The 19,035-nt window shown below is 39.0% G+C and overlaps 1 protein-coding gene across 1 annotated transcript; it reads right to left on the reverse strand.

The window, feature by feature from the left end:
* Positions 1-6,171: 6,171 nt before the first annotated feature.
* On the reverse strand, positions 6,172-12,245 carry LOC130590165 (uncharacterized). Its single transcript, XM_057392182.1, has 7 exons — positions 12,239-12,245; positions 11,851-12,148; positions 10,650-10,838; positions 9,396-9,502; positions 7,460-7,652; positions 7,314-7,337; positions 6,172-6,379 (listed from the first exon to the last, which is right to left on the reverse strand). Exons 1-7 carry the CDS (start codon positions 12,243-12,245, stop codon positions 6,172-6,174), a joined length of 1,026 nt encoding a protein of 341 aa, XP_057248165.1.
* Between the last annotated feature and the right edge of the window lie 6,790 nt (positions 12,246-19,035).

Below are 19,035 nucleotides of genomic sequence, written 5' to 3' on the forward strand. Positions count from 1 at the left end.
CCCAAAATCCAACCCAGAATGTTTCACCAAATCTCCAAACTTCTCCAATTCGTCCAACTCCTCTACATTATAATATTCAACATCACTCATTTCCTCTTGACTCGCAAATTTATCACCACCTCGGATACTATCAGCCATAAAATATTATGTTGGTTAATCCTCCAATGAGGCCAAACTACTACTCCCGTGCTCCGTATCCTCATGAACCATATACAGTTCATGATAATTCAAGAAGGGAAAACTTTGGAGGTAGTAGCGTACACCAAGATTTTGAAACTCCAGATTCGGGTAGTGACCCTCAAACTCCTCAACGTGAAATCAGTGAAGAGGACAATATCGAAGGAGTCGAAAAAAATAATATGAAAGGGAAGGGCACAAGTGAAAAAAGGATCAAGTGGAGTCAAATACAAGATACAAATTTGTGCTTTGCTTGGTTAACAACTTCGAATGATGGTGTAAAGGGAACTGATCAATCGTTCAATAATTACTGGGAAAATATTGTGGCTTACTACAACCAATATAGGAAGGAAGGTCCAGTAATGACCCTAAATCAAGCCTCCAATCATTAGTACAAAATGAGTGCCGATGTTTCCAAATTTAATGGTTGTTACATACATGTGGCATATAGCCACCTAAGTGGTCATGATGATGATCAAATCATGGCTATGGCCTTGGATCTTTGGAGAAGTCATTACGTGATAGGCTAAAGTCGTATCACCTAATAAAAAATAACCTAGGGTCCACTAACTAGTAGTCAGGGAAGTCAGGATCGAATCCACAGAGAACGATATTTTTATATCTGAACTCTAGTATTACACTAACAAAATCAGATGAAAAGAGTTGTGTTACTAAACTAAGCAAATAACAGAACTAAATAAGAAGGTGTAAATATATTAATAAAGCACTAGAATCATGGATCACTATGCATACAATTCGGGAAATCAGGGACGAATAATAACCACCTAGAAAGTCAAAGTGTCTAGGGAACATGTAATTTCTCTCGAACATTACCTTCCTCAAAGATCACCGAGCCGCTCTCGCATAGTCAAGGGTCACTTTGCCTAATAATTGAAAGCCTATACAGTATCTCTCCTCTCAAAGCAGATTCGGTATTGCAGCAATAGAAATATAAATCAGGCCTAACTTATAATTCTAGCATGAAGATTCAACCATAGAAAACAATTGAATTACAAGGCAATCAAACTAATCTATCAATCCCTTATTGCATACATAGATCCCCATAATCCTAGAGATAAAACTACTCACTCATAATCATGAAAACAATAACAAAATTCATGTAAAAACTCATACTTTGAAACATTGTAAATAACTAAGAAAAGAATCTAATTAACAATAGAAGAAGTAATAAAGAAATAATGAAGAAAGATTACCGAATTATATTGAACTTGTGAATAAGAAAAGGTTTGATCTTGAATTGAAATCACAAAGCACTAAATTAAGGTTCTTTAATCACTCTCTAGAGAAGACTAATAATAAAAACCAAGATGTCATATAATAATTCTGATTTTTCTATTTATACAAGCCCTAAAAACAATAGCAAAAAGTCTCGAAAAACGGCCATGTATTCATTAAAAAGCGCGTGGCGGACTGTCTCCCGATCGGGCCAAATATGCCCGATGGAATCGGGATCCAAAACAGAGGAACAAGACCAAAATCCAAGGCGCCCGATGGAATCGGGCTGACCCGCCCGATGACATCGGGCGACCTCTAAACACAGCAGCTTCACTTCAATTAGCCAGGGGAGCCCGACATCGGGACATGTCGCCCGATCTGGCGAAACATCGAATCACGACTGGGAGTCCAGCTCCCGATCGGGTCCGCAACAGAGTCAGTCATCCTGCTTCTTTGCCAGATCGAGCTGTGCCACCCGATCTTATCGGGCCGGTTAACTTACGCTCGTTTCTTGGTTCTTCTTTTGCTCAAAGTCCCGGAAAGCATCCTAAGCTCGGGATCTTGAAACTCAGCGTCCAACTCTCTAATCCAGTGTGGGGTCATCTAGTCAGATGTAAAGTAGGTAATAGCTCCCTAAAACCTACAATCCAACACAAAACAACAAACCACAAGTAGATAGAAAGAGTTAGTACAAAATGGCTCCTAAGAGCACCATAAACATAACTTTTAGCATATAAATACGGGAGAAAAACACTATATAAAATCGTAACATCAAACTCCCCCAAGCTAAACCTTTGCTTGTCCCTAAGCAAAACCATGACATGAATATGGTTATGATTGCTTCACCCCTTTATATATGAAAACAAAGATCAAAATCTTTTATAAGGCTCATAAATCATTCAAGCAGGCACAATTCAAGTTCAACTGTTCAGATTACTCTAATTGCCAATCGCCCTAATAAACAATCAAATGCAGCTGCCTTATATGAAATGCAAGTCTCGAAAAGGCACTCACTAGGATGCCACTCCTCACAACATTTTTGTGGCAGGCGAAAGATGTGCCCGATCACTCACCATCCCGACCATAATAACCCGTCCCACTCACACTTTCATGTGTTTAGAAGGGTAATAATGCCACTCATCCTAATCATGTCGACTCAAGTAGCAAATGTATTCTTTAACCTTGACAAACTGACTCCATATAAATCCAATAAACAATGTAGGCACAAGCTCAAGATGACTTTTTCTGGGTTGTAATGGGGCTTAGGTAAGGGTAGGAAATGTGTATAGGGAATGTGGTGGAAAAAAACCAAGAATGGGAGAGCACAAGTCACTAGAAGTAATAACCAAAACATAGTCAATAACCATATCCCAATTCCATAAACCAACAATTTTCAATAAACCGAACCTTGAAGCAGTGATGAATTTTTATTTTATTACAAGGTTTTTCTTTGCAAGCAATTGTGAAGGGAGGAATTCTCAACTTTTTGTTCAATCTTTCAATCTTTCTTTTCTTTTTCCTTGCATCTTTTTGATCCAATAATCACATGTATTTCACTTTGCTTATTCTTTTCTTTTTCTCAACTTTTGAACCTTAATACAACCATCTCCATCCAAAGTAACTCATAAAAACCATCTCACATAGTAACTCAGACAGATGCTTCCCCAAGCTAGGCTTGGGATTAATATCAAAATAAGGGCCATGGGCATGTAATGAGGTTTAGTATCATGAAATAGTCATTAGGATAAGCGGCGCTAAGGAGGATAGTAGTATCAAAAAATCACTTGAGGCTCAAAATAGCCAAAAGAACGCCTCTATCACAGCAATTGCCACAAGTCATCAGATATCAATAAGTACGTTGTCAAAGTCAAGATCAGTCAGCTAATGAGGAACTAACACACAAGAAACAAAATGGATATAGAAATGAATCCATTGGCAAGAATGAATCCTCACAGTCTAACCAATTCAAGTATGCAGTCAAGATAAGCGTGCTATCATCAAAAACTCATTAAGGTCAGGCATTTAAAGTTCACATTCCAGCATCACAATCTCAAGTTCACTATCCAGATGAAGAGCCAAATACACTTTCAAAGACATCATGGGGCACAGGGAAGCCATCACACCAATCCAGTCAAATCGTATTTTTGGTTTTTTTTTCCAGCAATATTTCATTTTTTTTGTTGTTTTTATTTTTAAGGTAAAGCAATTAACTAACTTAGCTAGCCTAAGAACATAGTAAAACTAATCTATCTAAAAGCAGTAACAGTGAGAGTAGTACTTACAGAATTCCTCCCCCAAGCTGAACGTGGCAATGACCGCATTGTAACAAGGGGAAAGAGGGACATGGATATCAGTCATCCATGTGAGTTTTTCACCATCGTCATCTCCATCATACTCACCGCCGTTGCCTTGGTTACAGGAGCCCGAGTGGTTGTAGCTCGGGTTCCAAGTGTACCAAGAAGGGTGTGCATCATGCTCAGCAATGCGATGAAGGCGACAGTTCTCATCGTACATCGAATACAGAGCCAAGTGCTGATCATTGGCCAATGTATCGACCCGCTAACTGAGGTTTTGAAGAAGTACACCATTGGCATCAACCTGCTGGTTGATACCCTAGATGGCCGTCGTGTTGGCCGTAATGCCAGTCTCCATACGCTGGAGCATGCTCATCATCTCCTGAAAATCAAAAGAAGAAGGAATAGTAGAATATGGGGGAGGGGGAGCGTCAGAAGTGGAGGGGATATCCTCAATATGGGGTGGACGACGATGGTAGGTACGTTCAGGTATTGGGGGATGAGGGGTAAGAAAGTCAGAACCGACAATGGGAAGGTGGTAATGAGGTTGGCCAGGTTTGATTTTCACTAAAGGGTTGGGCAGTTCGACGGAGGGTCTTCCGTTAATGTGCCACTGGTAGGTATCCGCACTCCGATCCAACCAGTGAAGGCGAGTGAGGTAGGCGTAGTTAAGTAAGGTAGGTCCTAAGGCCGGTTGGTAACGAGTCTCATCGAAATGAGGGGTGGCCCGAGCAAACAGAGTAACCAACCCCCCATTCACGCGCCGCTTAGGGTAGGTGGTGGCAATTCGCTCCATTTGGAGCCCAACGTGATGAGGTATATTATAGTGAAAGCGGCGGGGAGTGCCTCGGTACATGTAAATACCTATCAGATAAAGCTCATCCCCCCGAATAAGTTGACCTTCAACCCGCCCAAACAAAGTCTTTGACATAAAGCGAACCCAAATTTTGAAGATGGGTTGGTGGATATACTTAGCATGACAATGTTGAAGGGTGAAATCAGTTTCATCACCCTTAATAGCATAGTAAATATCACGGTGATGGTAGTCAGGGGGATTCCCAATCTCCCCCCGATTGAGGACACGGAGTATTCGAGCAAACTCCGGGAGGGTGAGGGTGAAGTCCTAATTAAGGAGCCTATATGACACATGAGAGATCGGTCCCGTGCGAGGATGGGTGACATGTAGACTACTGTAAAACTCATAGACAAGCACCGGGTATGTGTTAACATGGACGAAAAAATGGTTCCATGCCAATTATCTTCATAAAGTCTTTAAATTCAGAGGAAATTCCCAATTTACTTAAAAACTCGATGTCAAGAAAAGTGGTAGGACTTACCTCGCTCCCCTTGAGGCGCTGAAATCGTTCTCGTTGTTCCTCGGTGGAGAAGATGACATCCGGAAAGATGTCGTCTCGGGGGATGACTGGTGGTGGTTGTGGTAGTTGTGAGCCGGTGGTATTTTTTCGCCGCCTGGTAAACATGGTGCTTGGATGTTCAAGATTGTGAAGCTTCTACTCACTCTTTAATGGTGAAAGGGATGAGAAAGCTTGTTCACACTCAACCTCATTTTAATGGTGGAAGGATGGGAAAAGGAAGATGGAGGTGAGAGATAGAGTGGAAGAAAAGTGAAGAAAGTGAAGTGAGAGATGAGTAGGAAGTGATGAGAGAGAGACATTTGTGAGAGTTTGAAGATGTGAGTGGGAGTCTTCAATGGTGGACGGGAAGTTTGGAGAAGAAGATGGGAGAATTTGGGGGTTGGGGTTTGGAGGAGAGAGAGTGTGTGAGAGAAAGTGAGTGGAAAGAAGGGGAAAAACCCCTTTAATTTCGTCAGCCGACCCCCGAGCCCGATCGGGCATGTCTTGCCCGATGAGATCGGGCGTCTTTTTTTCTGGAATTTCGCCAGTTTCGTTGCGGGCCCGATCGGGCGTCTGTCAGTTGTTTTCTTCCTAAACCTGGATTGGTTACGGGCCCGATCGGGCGTCCATTGCCCGACGAGATCGGGCATCATTTTTTTCTGTCTTTCCATATCTGGTTGCGGACCCGATCAGGCGAAGTCGTCCAACCCGATCGGGCGAAGTCGCCCAACCCGATCGGGCGTACCCTGCTTTTCTTCGATCTTGTCGCTGTTGAGTTTGACGGAGGTCCGCCCGATAGGCCCGATGGCATCGGGCGTTCGCAATTTTCATGAACTTCAGTTTTTCGTTGCGGGCCTGATCGGGCGAGGCCGCCCGATGACCTCGGGCTTTGCTCCAGTAAGCAATGGCGCAAATTTTTTCATGAACTTCTCCAGTTGGTCACCAATCCTGCACACATATAGTCTTAAAAGGGGTATCAGTACCCTCTCACTCTCTCACTAAACTACAAAAATTAACAAAAAACTACGAAAGAAAAGGAAAGAAATCGGGTTGCCTCCCGATCAGCGCTGGTCTATAAAAGGTCCCGCACGACCATAATGCTTCATCCCTCAAACAGAAGGGGATGGGGGTTGAAGGTATAACTCCTCCACAGACCCAACAGGAATTCCCGTATTGTACAACTTCAAACGTTGTCCATTAACTTTAAACTTCTCACCTGTTGCATTCATCACCTCAATAGAACCAAATTTGTTAGTATTAGTCACAGAAAAGGGACCAGACCACCTAGACTTCGGCTTACCAAGAAAAAGCTTTAGTCTAGAGTTGTACAATAAAACCTTGTCACCAATAGAGAATGTCCTGCTCAAAATTTTCTTATCATGCCATCTCTTAGTGCGCTATTATAGAGACGCGAACTATCATAGGCATTCAATCTAAGTCCATCAATCTCATTGATTTGCAGTAGGCGTTTTTCTCCTGCTCATTTAGCATCAAGGTTCAACTCCTTAACAGCCCAAAAAGCCTTATACTCTAGTTCGACAGGTAGGTAGCACGCTTTTTCATAGACTAGTCGATAAGGGATGGTGCCAATAGGGGTCTTAAAAGCGGTTCTATAAGCCCATAATGTGTCATCTAACTTATCACTCCAATCCTTTCTAGACTTAACTACCACTTTCTCCAAGATAGTCTTTATTTCACGATTAGACACTTCTACTTGGCCACTTGTCTGAAGATGGTATGCTAGGCCAGTCCTATGGTAGACACCACACTTTTTGAGTCGGGCTTCAAAGGTTCTTTTGTGAAAATGGGATCCACCGTCACTAATGACAACCCTTGGTACTCCAAACCTTGGAAAGATAATCTTTTTGAACATTTTCATGACAACCTTAGAGTCATTAGTTGGTGATGCAATGGCTTCTACCCACTTAGATACATAGTCAACAACAACAAGTATGAAATTGTTGCCTGAAGAAAAGGGAAAAGGACCCATAAAATCAATACCCCACACATCAAATAGTTCAACTTCCAGAATGGGGGTTTGGGGCATCTCATGTCTACGAGAAATATTTTCTGTTCGTTGGCATGCATCACAAGACTTAACAAAAGTGCTAGCATCATGAAATAGAGTCGGCAATAAAAACCAGATTGAAGTACCTTAGCAACTGTTTTAGAGGGCCCAACATGGCCTCCACATGGAAGGGAGTGAGAGTGCTTCAGATTTTCATGCACCTCCCACTCTGGGATACATCACCTGTAGATGATGTCAGCACAAAGCCTGTACAGAAGAGGATCATCCAAAAAGTACTTCTTGGCATCATGGAGAAATTTCTTCCTCTGCTGGTAGCTTAGCTCTGGAGGAGTTTGTCCACTCAAAAAAAATTGGCGAAGTTTGCATACCATGGGGTAACGGAAGTGACTGCCAGGAGCTTATCATCAGGAAAGGAGTCATCAATGGGTAGACCTTCTTCCATATCCTCGTACTGCAATCTGGACAAGTGATCAGCCACTACATTTTCTGCACCCTTTTTATCTCTGATCTCCAAGTCGGTCGAATGAGTCGAGGCTTTGCTTCCTTTTTGTCTAGGAGGTACTTCAATGCATCATGATCGGTGTAGACAATGACCTTAGACCCAAGAAGATAAGTCCTGAACTTGTCCAGTGCATAAACCACAACCAGAAGCCACTAGTAGAATAAATGCTATTTGCTGCGGTGATATTGCTGCGGTTTTACCTATACGCAGCAATATTACATGCAAAAAGAAAAGAAAAAATAGAAAATAACAATATTGTTGTGGTTCCCGCCCAAAACCGCAACAATATTGTTCAACGGATACATTTTGAAAAAATGTGGGGCCTGGAGAGACTATTATTGCTGCGGTTTTGTGCGGGAAACCGCAGCAATATAATGAAAAATATTTTTAAAATATATTGCTGCAGTTTCCCGCCCAAAACCGCAGCAATATTATCTGCTCTCAAAAAAAAAAAGGACGCGGCGGGTTTCCTTAAGCAAACACACCTAAAAAAAATCATATTTTAATATATTGTTGCGGTTCTTGACAGAAACCGCAGCAATATATGTTCTCAAGTATTAAAAGTCTGCTGTTAGGGTTCCTTATCTCTCAACCTCTTGTTTTTTCTCAGCCGTTTTTCACCATCACCCTCTTACATATCTCTCATCCTCTCACATATCTCTCACCCTCTCATCTCGCCGGTTTTCATCTCACCGGTGCCGATCTTCATCGCCGGTCTTCGTTCCATCACTCATCTCGCTCGCCGGTCTTCGTCACCGAAATCGTCTCGCATCTTTAGTCGTCGTTCTTCATTCATCTCTCTCGCTTCTCCTTCATTCATCTTCAGAGCCCAATATTGCGCCATGGTTCGTTCGTTCATCAGCCGTTCGTTGGCCGTTCGTTCGTCGGCCGTTCGTTGGCCGTTCGTTCATCGACATTTGGTTGCGCGTTCGTTTATCAGATCTGTTTTGTTTCTTTTTTTCGTTTTTTTTTCTTTTTTAATCATGTATGTAAATTTTTTGTTGCAGGATTTATTTTTTGATTTTTTTCGTTTTTTAGTTGTATGTAGATTTTTGTATTATGATTTTTTTTTTTATTTTTTCAGATCAGTTTCTTCATTTTTTGTAAGTAGTCAGTGAGTTCTAACAATTGTTTTTTTTTAGTTTTTTCATTTTACTTTCTATTAATTATATAACTAGTTTTTTTATTTTTATATATTAATGATATTCATATGTCATTTCATATTTGTTGGTTTTTTGGTACTATAATTGTCATTAGTTTCAAGCAATAGTGTTTTATTTTCTTTTAACTTTTTTACCTTTTAAATCTGATGGCAAAATGCGGAATTTTTTTTACCTATACAGTACCTATTGCTGCGGTTTTCCCAAAAAACCGCAGCAATATGTCTATTTCTTATTATTAAATATACCATATTGCTGCGGTTTTCTCCACAAACCGCAGCAATATTACTTTTATTATTTTAAATTAATAATATTGCTGCGGTTTTGGGCCAGAAACCGCAGCAATATTACGTGTTAGCCAGATAAAAAATTAAGATATTGCTGCGGTTTGGCCTAAAAACAGCAGCAATATTAGTACATATTGCTGCGGTTTAAAACCGCAGCAATATAATTAATACCTATTGTTCCCCCCTTGATTGCTGCGCGCCCAAAACCGCAGCAATAGGGCACTTTTTAACCGCAGCAAATAGCATTTATTCTACTAGTGAAGCTCTTTCTCCGTGGTGGCATAGTTAACTTGAGCTTCGTCTAGTGTCTTGCTCGCATAGTATATAGCATGAAGGATGTTGTCCTTCCGCTGACCAAGTACAGCTCCCACCGCATAATTGCTAGCGTCACACATAATCTCAAATGAAAGGGTCCCATCTGGGGATCGAATGATAGGAGCAATAATTAGTGCTTGCTTGATCCTGTTAAAAGACACAAGACACTCATCAGTAAACAGGAACGGGGCATCCTTGAGGAGCAACTGAGTAAGTGGTTTAGAAATTTTAGGGAAGTCCTTGATAAAGCGGCGATAAAATCCCGCATGACCAAGAAAACCTCGAACTCCCTTGACATTCACATGAGGGGGTAATTGCTCAATCTCTTGAATTTTTGCTTTATCCACCTGGATGCCTCGTTCAGAAATAATATGACCAAGTACCACTCCTTCAGTAACCATGAACTGGCACTTCTCCCAGTTCAATACAAAGTGGACATCCTCACATCTTTTCAATACTTTAGCTAGATTCAGCAAACATGCATCAAAATCAATGCCATGCACACTAAAGTCATCCATAAATACTTCCATAATGGACTCAATAAACTCAGAAAAGATGTCCATCATACAACGTTGGAAGGTAGCGGGGGCATTACATAGGCCAAAGGGCATGCTTCGATAAGCAAAGGTACCATAAGGACATGTAAATGTGGTCTTCTCCTGGTCATCTGGGTGGATAAGGATTTGGGAAAAACCAGAATAGCCATCTAGATAACAAAAATGAGAGTGACAAGCTAGACGTTCCAACATCTGATCAATGAAGGGAAGGGGAAAGTGGTTTTTCTTAGTGGCAACATTCAGTTTCCTATAGTCAATGCACATACGCCACCTAGTGACTACTCTTGTAGCAATTAGCTCATTTTTCTCATTTTTAACTACAGTAGTACCGCCCTTTTTAGGAACCACTTGAACTGGACTCACCCACTTAGAAACAGAAATGGGATAGATGATCCCAGCATCAAGCAGTTTCATAACCTCTTTTTTGACAACTTCCTGCATATTGGGGTTTAAATGACGCTGACCTTGTATACTAGGACGATGATCATCCTCGAGATGAATTTTATGCATGCAAAAGTTAGGGCTTATGCCTTTCAAGTCATCAATATTATATCCAATGGCCTTTTTATGTTGTCGCAAAACAGACAAAAGTTGGGACATATGACCATCATTTAGTGCATCACTAACAATCACAGGGTAATTTTCAGATTCATCCAGAAAAGCATATCATTAGAGAAGGGGGAAGGGGTTTCAGTTCAGGTTTCTTTATCTCTACCGGTTGAGTAGCACATACTAACCGTTCGTCCTCGTGAGTGGTAATACCGTCAAGCTCTACACAAGTAAAAGCTGCTTCCTTAGCATCCACTTCAGTATTCCGGAGACTATCATCACATGTGGAAGATGTAAAACAAAGCAAAGCCTCCAAAGGATCCCGCAGAAGGGATTTAGGCATGTCATCATGAACCAGCACATCAATGACATCTATTCTATAACAGGCTTCCTCTAGCATTGGACTTTTCAAAGCATTGGTCAAACTAAAAGTCACCTTATCATCTCCCACAGTCAAAGTCGATTTCCCATTTTTAACATCTATGACAGCTCCAGCAGTATGAAGGAATGGTCTCCCTAAGATGATTGGGATTTGAGTATCCTCTTCCATGTCAAGCACAACAAAATCCACAGGAATATAAAATTTACCTACCCTCACAGGAACGTCCTCTAAGATACCTAGGGGGTATTTAACAAAACGGTCGGCCAGTTGAAGAGTATTGTTGGTACATTTTAAATCTCCCATGTCAAGCTTTTTGCAAATAGTCAGGGGCATGATACTAACACTAGCACCTAAATCACGTAAGGCTTTGTCAATAAAAATGGTGCCAATATTACAAGGGATGGAGAAACTCCCCGGATCTTTCAATTTAGGAGGGGATTGATTTTGCAAAAGAGCACTACATTCTTCAGTAAAGGCTACAGTTTCGACCGCATTAAAGGCTCTCTTCCTAGTCAAAATTTCCTTTAAAAATTTAGCATATGCAGGTACTTAAGTAATAAGTTCAGTAAATGGGACAGTTACCTGAAGATTCTTCACTACCTCCATAAACTTACCAAGTTGGTGATCCAACTTATTTTTCGATAGACGAGTGGGGAATGGTACCTTTATCACCGGAGTGGTAGATGAATTTTTTTCTGGTACTATCTGCTTTTCTGCATTTGTGTTGGTGGGCGCCTCAGGAGTCGTCGAAGTTTCATTGACGTTTGCAATTTTTATTGGCTCAACTGGACCATCCTCAGGCATTGGGGGACCATCATAATGTGTTCCACTCCTAAGAGTGATGGCATTGGCAGTGTCCCTTGGGTGCATTGATTGTGAAGGTAAGGCCCCAGGTGGCCTACTAGCAGAAGAACTAGCCAACTGAGCTAGTTGAGTCTCCAACATCTTGTTATGCGTGCCCAAATTTTTCAGTTGAGCTTTTTGTGTCAGCTTGAAAAGTATTGAACCCTTTCGGCATCTGGAACATCATATTCTTCAACTCTGTCATGGCTGGGTCAGCAGTAGGAGCAGGTTGTTGAGGTGCTTGATTTCTCTGAAAACCAAGTGGAGCTTGCTGTGGAGGTTGATATTGTTGACCCTGTTGTTGAGGCGGATATGGTTGTTGAGGCGGAGGATTCAACACATTAGTACTCCTATTTGAAAGGTTTGGATGGTGTCTTAACCCGGGATTGTAGGTGTTGGAATATGGGTTGAACTGGTTCCTATGTTGTGACTGAAAAGCATTAACTGCCTCACAGTTATTCCCTACAGTAGATAGAAGCGCAGGACACTCTTAAGAGTTGTGCCCAGGTATTCCACAAGCATCACAAAGGTGAACATTATAGTTAGAAGCACTAGCCATCGCGTTAACACTCATGTGTAGGGATGGAAATGGATGGGATTCGGGCGGGTGGAGCATCACCCGCATCCATCAGCTCCACCCACATCCATCCATCCGTCACCCACCGGGTGAAACGGGTGGGTCGGGTGATAAACGGGTGAAACCATATAGTATATTTTCTAATGAAATTTGTGATATGATATACATGGTATAAAATATTTATATCAAAAATATAAAAAGTAAGTAAGTTTATATGTAAAACTTAATAAATGGGTGATGGGTTGGAGGTTAAACGGGTTATGGATCGGATGATGGGTGAAAAAATTCTCACCCACCACCCGCTTTCCATCCATTTAAATCGAGTTTTTCATCCATTTAAAAAACCGGGTTAAACGGGTGATGGATGATCCATCACCCATTTTCATCCTTACTCATGTGGGGGGAGTCATTACCTAGCTTCAAGGAATCAATCTTTTGAGTTCAAGCAGCGAGTTGCCCAGACAGTAAGGAAATGGCTTCAACATCATGTTTACCTCCCTTTTTCAAAGAGGAACGAATAGTAGAGGCTTGATTAGATGCTAGCTTCTCCAAAAGTTCATACCCTTCCTTAATCGCTTTATGTTTACCTCCCTTTTTCAAAGAGAGAAACCAAATAGGAGGAGTTTCATCTCATGAGGAGTAACACCAGCTTGTTTCTGAGTAGCACAACACTGTAAGAATCTCTACAGGTGCTGATTTGGGTCTTCAGATGGTAACCCATCGAACTGATTGTTCTGAACCATATTCAGAACATGAGACTTGATCACAAAATTTGTAGCAGCAACAGTAGGCATCCGTACCCTAGTAGGCACATTATCAGGAGATGGTTGTGCATAGTCTCGGAAGGTTTGTGTAATATTCTCACCCATATTGAGAGTAACAAGTGAGGTGGGGAATTCTTGGCTGGGTGAAGATGGTGGAGAAGGTGTCTTTTGGAAGGGTGTCCCTGCGAACAGCTTTGCTTGCTTAGTTTTCTTTCTGAGTTTATGAGCGGTCTTTTCATTCTCCGGATCAAATGGAATGAGGTTTGGGGATTTCAATTTCCTGCTCATACACCAAAAACACTAAAACAAACGTGAGATGCTCCAAAGAACAGGTGTTCTTCAGAGTAGAGGTTATTTCAATACTATAATTCAGACAAAATAAAATAAACCGTCTCCCCGGCAACGACGCCAACATTTGATAGGCTAAAGTCGTATCACCTAATCAAAAATAACCTAGGGTCCACTAACTAGTAGTCAGGGAAGTCAGGATCGAATCCACAGGGAGAACGTTATATTTTTATATCTGAACTCTAATATTACACTAACAAAATCAGATGAAAAGAGTTGTGTTTATAAACTAAGCAAATAATAGAACTAAATAAGAAGGTGTAAATATATTAATAAAGCACTAGAATCATGGATCACTATGCATACAATTCGGGAAATCAAGGACGAATAATAACCACCTAGTAAGTCAAAGTGTCTAGGGCACATGTAATTTCTCTGGAACATTTCCTTCCTCAAAGATCACGGAGCCGCTCTCGCATAGTCAAGGGTCACTTTGCCTAATAATTGAAAGCCTATACGGTATCTTTCCTCTCGAAGCAGATAATTCGGTATTGCAACAATAGAAATATAAATCAGGCCTAACTTATAATTCTAGCATGAAGATTCAACCATAGGAAACAATTGAATTACAAGGCAATCAAACTAATCTATCAATCCCTCATTGCATTCATAGATCCCCATAATCCTAGAGATAAAACTACTCACTCATAATCATGAAAACAATAACAAAATTCATATAAAAACTCATACTTTGAAACATTGTAAATAACTAAGAAAATAATCTAATTAACAATAGAAGAAGTAATAAAGAAATAATGAAGAAAGATTACCGAATTATATTGAACTTGTGAATAAGAAAAGGTTTGATCTTGAATTGAAATCACAAAGCACTAAATTAAGGTTCTTCAATCACTCTATAAAGAAGACTAATAATAAAAACCAAGATGTCTTCTAATAATTCTGATTTTTCTATTTATACAAGCCCTAAAAACAATAGCAAAAAGTCTCGAACCTATATTCATTAAAAAGCGCGTGGCGGACTGTCTCCCAATCGGACCAAATATGTCTGATGGAATCGGGCTCCAAAACAGAGGAACAGGACCAAAATCCAAGGCGCCTGATGGAATCGGGCTGACCCGCTCGATGACATCGGGCGTCCTCTAAACACAGCAGCTTCACTTCAGTTAGCCAGGGGAGCCCGACGTCGGGACATGTCGCCCGATCTGGCGAAACACTGAATCAGGACTAGGCGTCCAGCTCCCGATCGGGCCCGCAACAGAGTCAGTTTTCCTGCTTCTTCGCCCGATCGGGTTGTGCTGCTCGATCTTATCGGGTCGGTCAACTTACGCTCGTTTCTTGGTTCTTCTTTTGCTCAAAGTCCTGGAAAGCATCCTCGGGATCTTGAAACTCAGCGTCCAACCTCTCTAATCCAGTGTGTGGTCATCTAATCAGATGTAAAGTAGGTAATAGCTCCCTAAAACCTACAATCCAACACAAAACAGCAAACCACAACTAGATAGAAAGAGTTAGTACAAAATGGCTCCTAATAGCACCATAAAGATAACTTTTAGCATATAAATAGGGGAGAAAAACTCTATACAAAATCGTAACATCATTACGACAAGAAATTTGGTTATTTACATTCTTGGAAAATTCTTAAAGAGCAACCGAAATGGCAACAATTTGCAAAAAAGGAAGATCGTTCTTCAAAGAGAACAAAGAATTCTGCATCTGGTACGTACACTTCATCCTCAAACCCGGATGCTAGTGAAAATGATAATGTTGTTGAGGTTATGGATGTTAAACCACCAGGTCAAAAGGCAGCTAAAGTAGCAGCAAGAGGTAAGGGAAAGGCAAAGAACAAAAAGACTAATCTAGAAGCTATGGATCCTAAATATGCCATGTTGTTATTTTCCTTCAAAAGATTTTATGGCTTTGTAATTCAAGCATATTTTCAGATTTTTAACTAATTTTTAAATTGACTTTTTTTTTTCACAAGACGTATAATTTTTTTTTCCAATTTGTGTTTTTATTTACTCTTTATAAATTTTATATGTACTAAAAATTTATCTACAATTTAGTTCCAATTAATAATAAGTGAGTATTGTGTCAAAAAAAAATACAAAAGATGAATGACAAGTGGGACCTACTCAAACTAAATGGAGTTTGGCTAAACCATTGGAGGTGTTTTGGCTTAAAGTATAGTTTAGCTAGATAAATCTAGGTGGCACTTTAAGCCAAACTTCATTTTGCTTACCATTGAAGTTGCTCTATTTTCTACTAACTATTGCAAATCATGTGAAACGTCATAATGATTATTATCATTTGTTGTCTTTTCTTATTCTTAAAATTTATATCACATATCTTATTAATGCTTTTCTTTTTTTCACAGAGAGCTACTGAGATTTAGGAGATCTTACATATGTCTGTGAGTTTTGTGGTGCGAAAATGTGGTTTGACGAGAAAGTCAACAAGAAAAATAGAACAATCAAGCCAAAGTTTTCGTTATGTTGCATGCAAGGGAAGGTTCAGTTACCGCTACTAAAAACATCCACCTCAAATTATTTATGATCTATTGAAGAAGAAACATAATAGAAGCAACCACTTTCTTGAAAATATAAGAGGATATAATATGATGTATTCGTTTACATCGATGGGTGGAAGGATTATTCTACCTACGTACAATTAAAGGTCGAGGTTCATATAATTACAAAATTGGTGGTCAAAGTCATCGCTTGGTAGGTACTTTATTGCCTGCTGATGGTGCACAGCCAAAGTTTTCTCAGCTTTACATATTCGATACTGAGGATGAAATAAAGAACAGGAAAACAACTGCAAGGTACAACATACAAAATGGCTTTATGTATTATTTTCACTCTAATTGTTTAATTTGCATATTCAGTTTCAGATTGTAATTATTTTTCTATATGTCTCACTAGTACGTCAAACCCTGACAAGTTTGAAGATCGCTTAGTCGCACAATTACAAGATATGTTAGATCAGATTAACCCTTTAGCTCATAATTTTAGAATGGCTAGGGATAGGTTTGCATCTAACACGTGTGAGAATTTAAAATTAAGACTTATTGGAAAAAGAGAGTCTGATGGAAGAACTTATAATTTGCTAACTCATCAGGAGATATTGATAGTGCCGACAAAAGAGATATAATTATAGAAACGAAGGGTGGAAAGCTACATCAAATTTTCGAGCTTCATCCTTCTTACCTCGCTATGCAATATCCACTATTATTTCCATATGGAGAAGATGGATTTAGAACATATATTATGCATAGAGATAAGACTCCAACAGACAGTTCAACAGGAAAGAGATTTAAACTCAGAATGCGTAAGTTTTTTTGCATACAGAATACAAGATCGAGCTTTGGAAGTGGCAAAAGTTCTAATATCTCGGAGTTTATTACAACTTAGTAGATGCTTACACAATGATTGAAGCTGGAAGGTTGCCTTTTCATATACACAACCAACATAGCTTGAGATCCGCGAAAGTCAAGAATTTAAGAGGTGTTATCGAAAGAGGTGAAACAGAAGGATCTTCGACGGGAAGTCGTATAGTATTACCAGCTTCCTTCACATGAGGACATAGTTATATGAGAGAAAAATATTAAGATGCTATGACTATTTGTAGATGGTATGGGTATCTAGATTTATTTATAACATTTACGTATAATCCTAAGTGGCCAGACATCATACGCCGAGTTTTAAAGATGAAATTAGACCAGCTGGTGAAAGATTTGAAAGATCGTAAAATATTTGGCAGGGTTAGGGCTGGTATGTAGACATCGTCCTTATTTTTATTATTATTATTACTATATGTTTAAATTGGATTTTATCGTTATATATTGTATATAATTTTAATATGAAAACTTATTTTGTTATCAGCTGATTTTCAGTGGTTTATACAGGTGAATTCGAAAAGCGTGGTTTGCCGCATGCTCATATTTTGTTGTTCATGCATCATAAAAACAAATACTGTAACACCCCCAAATTTCTCCACTTTAAAAACTTATACTTTCGTGAAATACTTGGAGAAACTTAAGGGTATTACCACCAAATATAAATATATTTTGGCAACCCCCAAATTTCTCCACTTCAAAAACTTATACTTTCGTAAAATACTTGGAGAAACTTAAGGGTATTACCACCAAATATAAATATATTTTGGCAATACTATAACTTGATACACAAAATATGCAGCGGAAATTCTAACTTTATTTATAAAAATAATTATTATTATCCAAAAACCACAATACTAATATGAAAAGTCTAAAGACTACTAAAATAGTGATCTAATTCTAATGATCCCAAAGGGTTCCTCCCCCATGCATCAATGGAATATCAATAGACCTGCAAACTATCCCGTTAAGGAAAGTAGGGCAAAGCCAAAACAAATAGGAAATACGAGTCAGTTGAAATACGGAGTACAATTAGGTGCAAGACTTGTAAACTTGTAAATATATAATTCACATACTTTCATAAACATGCTTTATTTCACAATTCTAGTGATAACAAAAGATAAGATCAATCCATTATTAAATTCACGTTAACACCAAAGAATATATCTCCTTTAATAATTCCATTAAAAGTGGACAATAATAATATAAGAACTTAACTTAAACCCCTTTCCTTGATCCGCGGATCCTAAGTGTGCACACCCCCCAAGCTAGTATACCTTTATGAATACAATGACATTGGAGTAACCTTAATGCCAACTAGTGGACTTGGAAGAACCCTTCTTGAACAAGGCCAAGGGGTAATTGTAATAAGAATAATGTAGGGGTAAACCTTTCTTTTAATTCAAATAAAGAATTATGATAAACAAACTTAATTATAGGGAATAAAAAAAAAATTTAAACTTTTAAAACTAAAACTCATGTTAATATTTTTGAGTTACTCAAAGCCACTGATTTGCAAAAGTGGATTCCTTCATAAAAAAATGGATTATACATGAAACTGATTTTTTTATTTACTTTTCTAAAACAAACAAAACAATATTTGATTGGTTTAGCATATTACGAGTCAACAAAGCAAGAGAAAATACAAGCTTTAATTTTATCTAGCCTAAATGATAAGAAGGTTTGATTAAACCAATTGCATATACCAATTCATATAATTTATACTAAAACACATATAACTAATGTATACATAATAATTAAAGATCAAGCCACGTAAACGTACCTTGATAATTCACGAAACAAGAAAATCAACTAGTAAGGGAATGTTCACGAACGAAATCCTTCTATTAATTATAAATTAGTTCTAATCAAAACGATGAACAATATATGAACTCTAAAAGAAAATTATGTTAACTAACTAATTATAGACATGATTCATGCTCAAACAATTAAAACATGTTTTTATAAAACTCAAAAAGATCAAAAACTAGGAATTAAAACAACTTTATAAAAAATGGAGTACTTACAAAACCTCCCGCTAAAACTCCTCGGTGAAAACTAAAACTACTCAAAGAGACCACTCACTTTAGGGAAAACTTTATAAGGAACTCTCAATTTTTTTTGGTGAAGAGAAAGTGAAGGTTAGAGGGGTATTTATAGTGTAAAATAGGGTAGAAAAGAGGTAAAACTTTTCTAAATTATTAAAATAAGGGTGAAAGAATAAAAAAAATAAAATAAAAAATTTTGCAACATTACAAGCTGCCGGCAGCAGCTGTGGAATGCAGAATTTTTTTTCTTTTTCTTTTTT

This window comes from Beta vulgaris, chromosome 9 (assembly GCF_026745355.1).
Source record: "Beta vulgaris subsp. vulgaris cultivar EL10 chromosome 9, EL10.2, whole genome shotgun sequence".
Classification (NCBI taxonomy): domain Eukaryota; kingdom Viridiplantae; phylum Streptophyta; class Magnoliopsida; order Caryophyllales; family Amaranthaceae; genus Beta; species Beta vulgaris.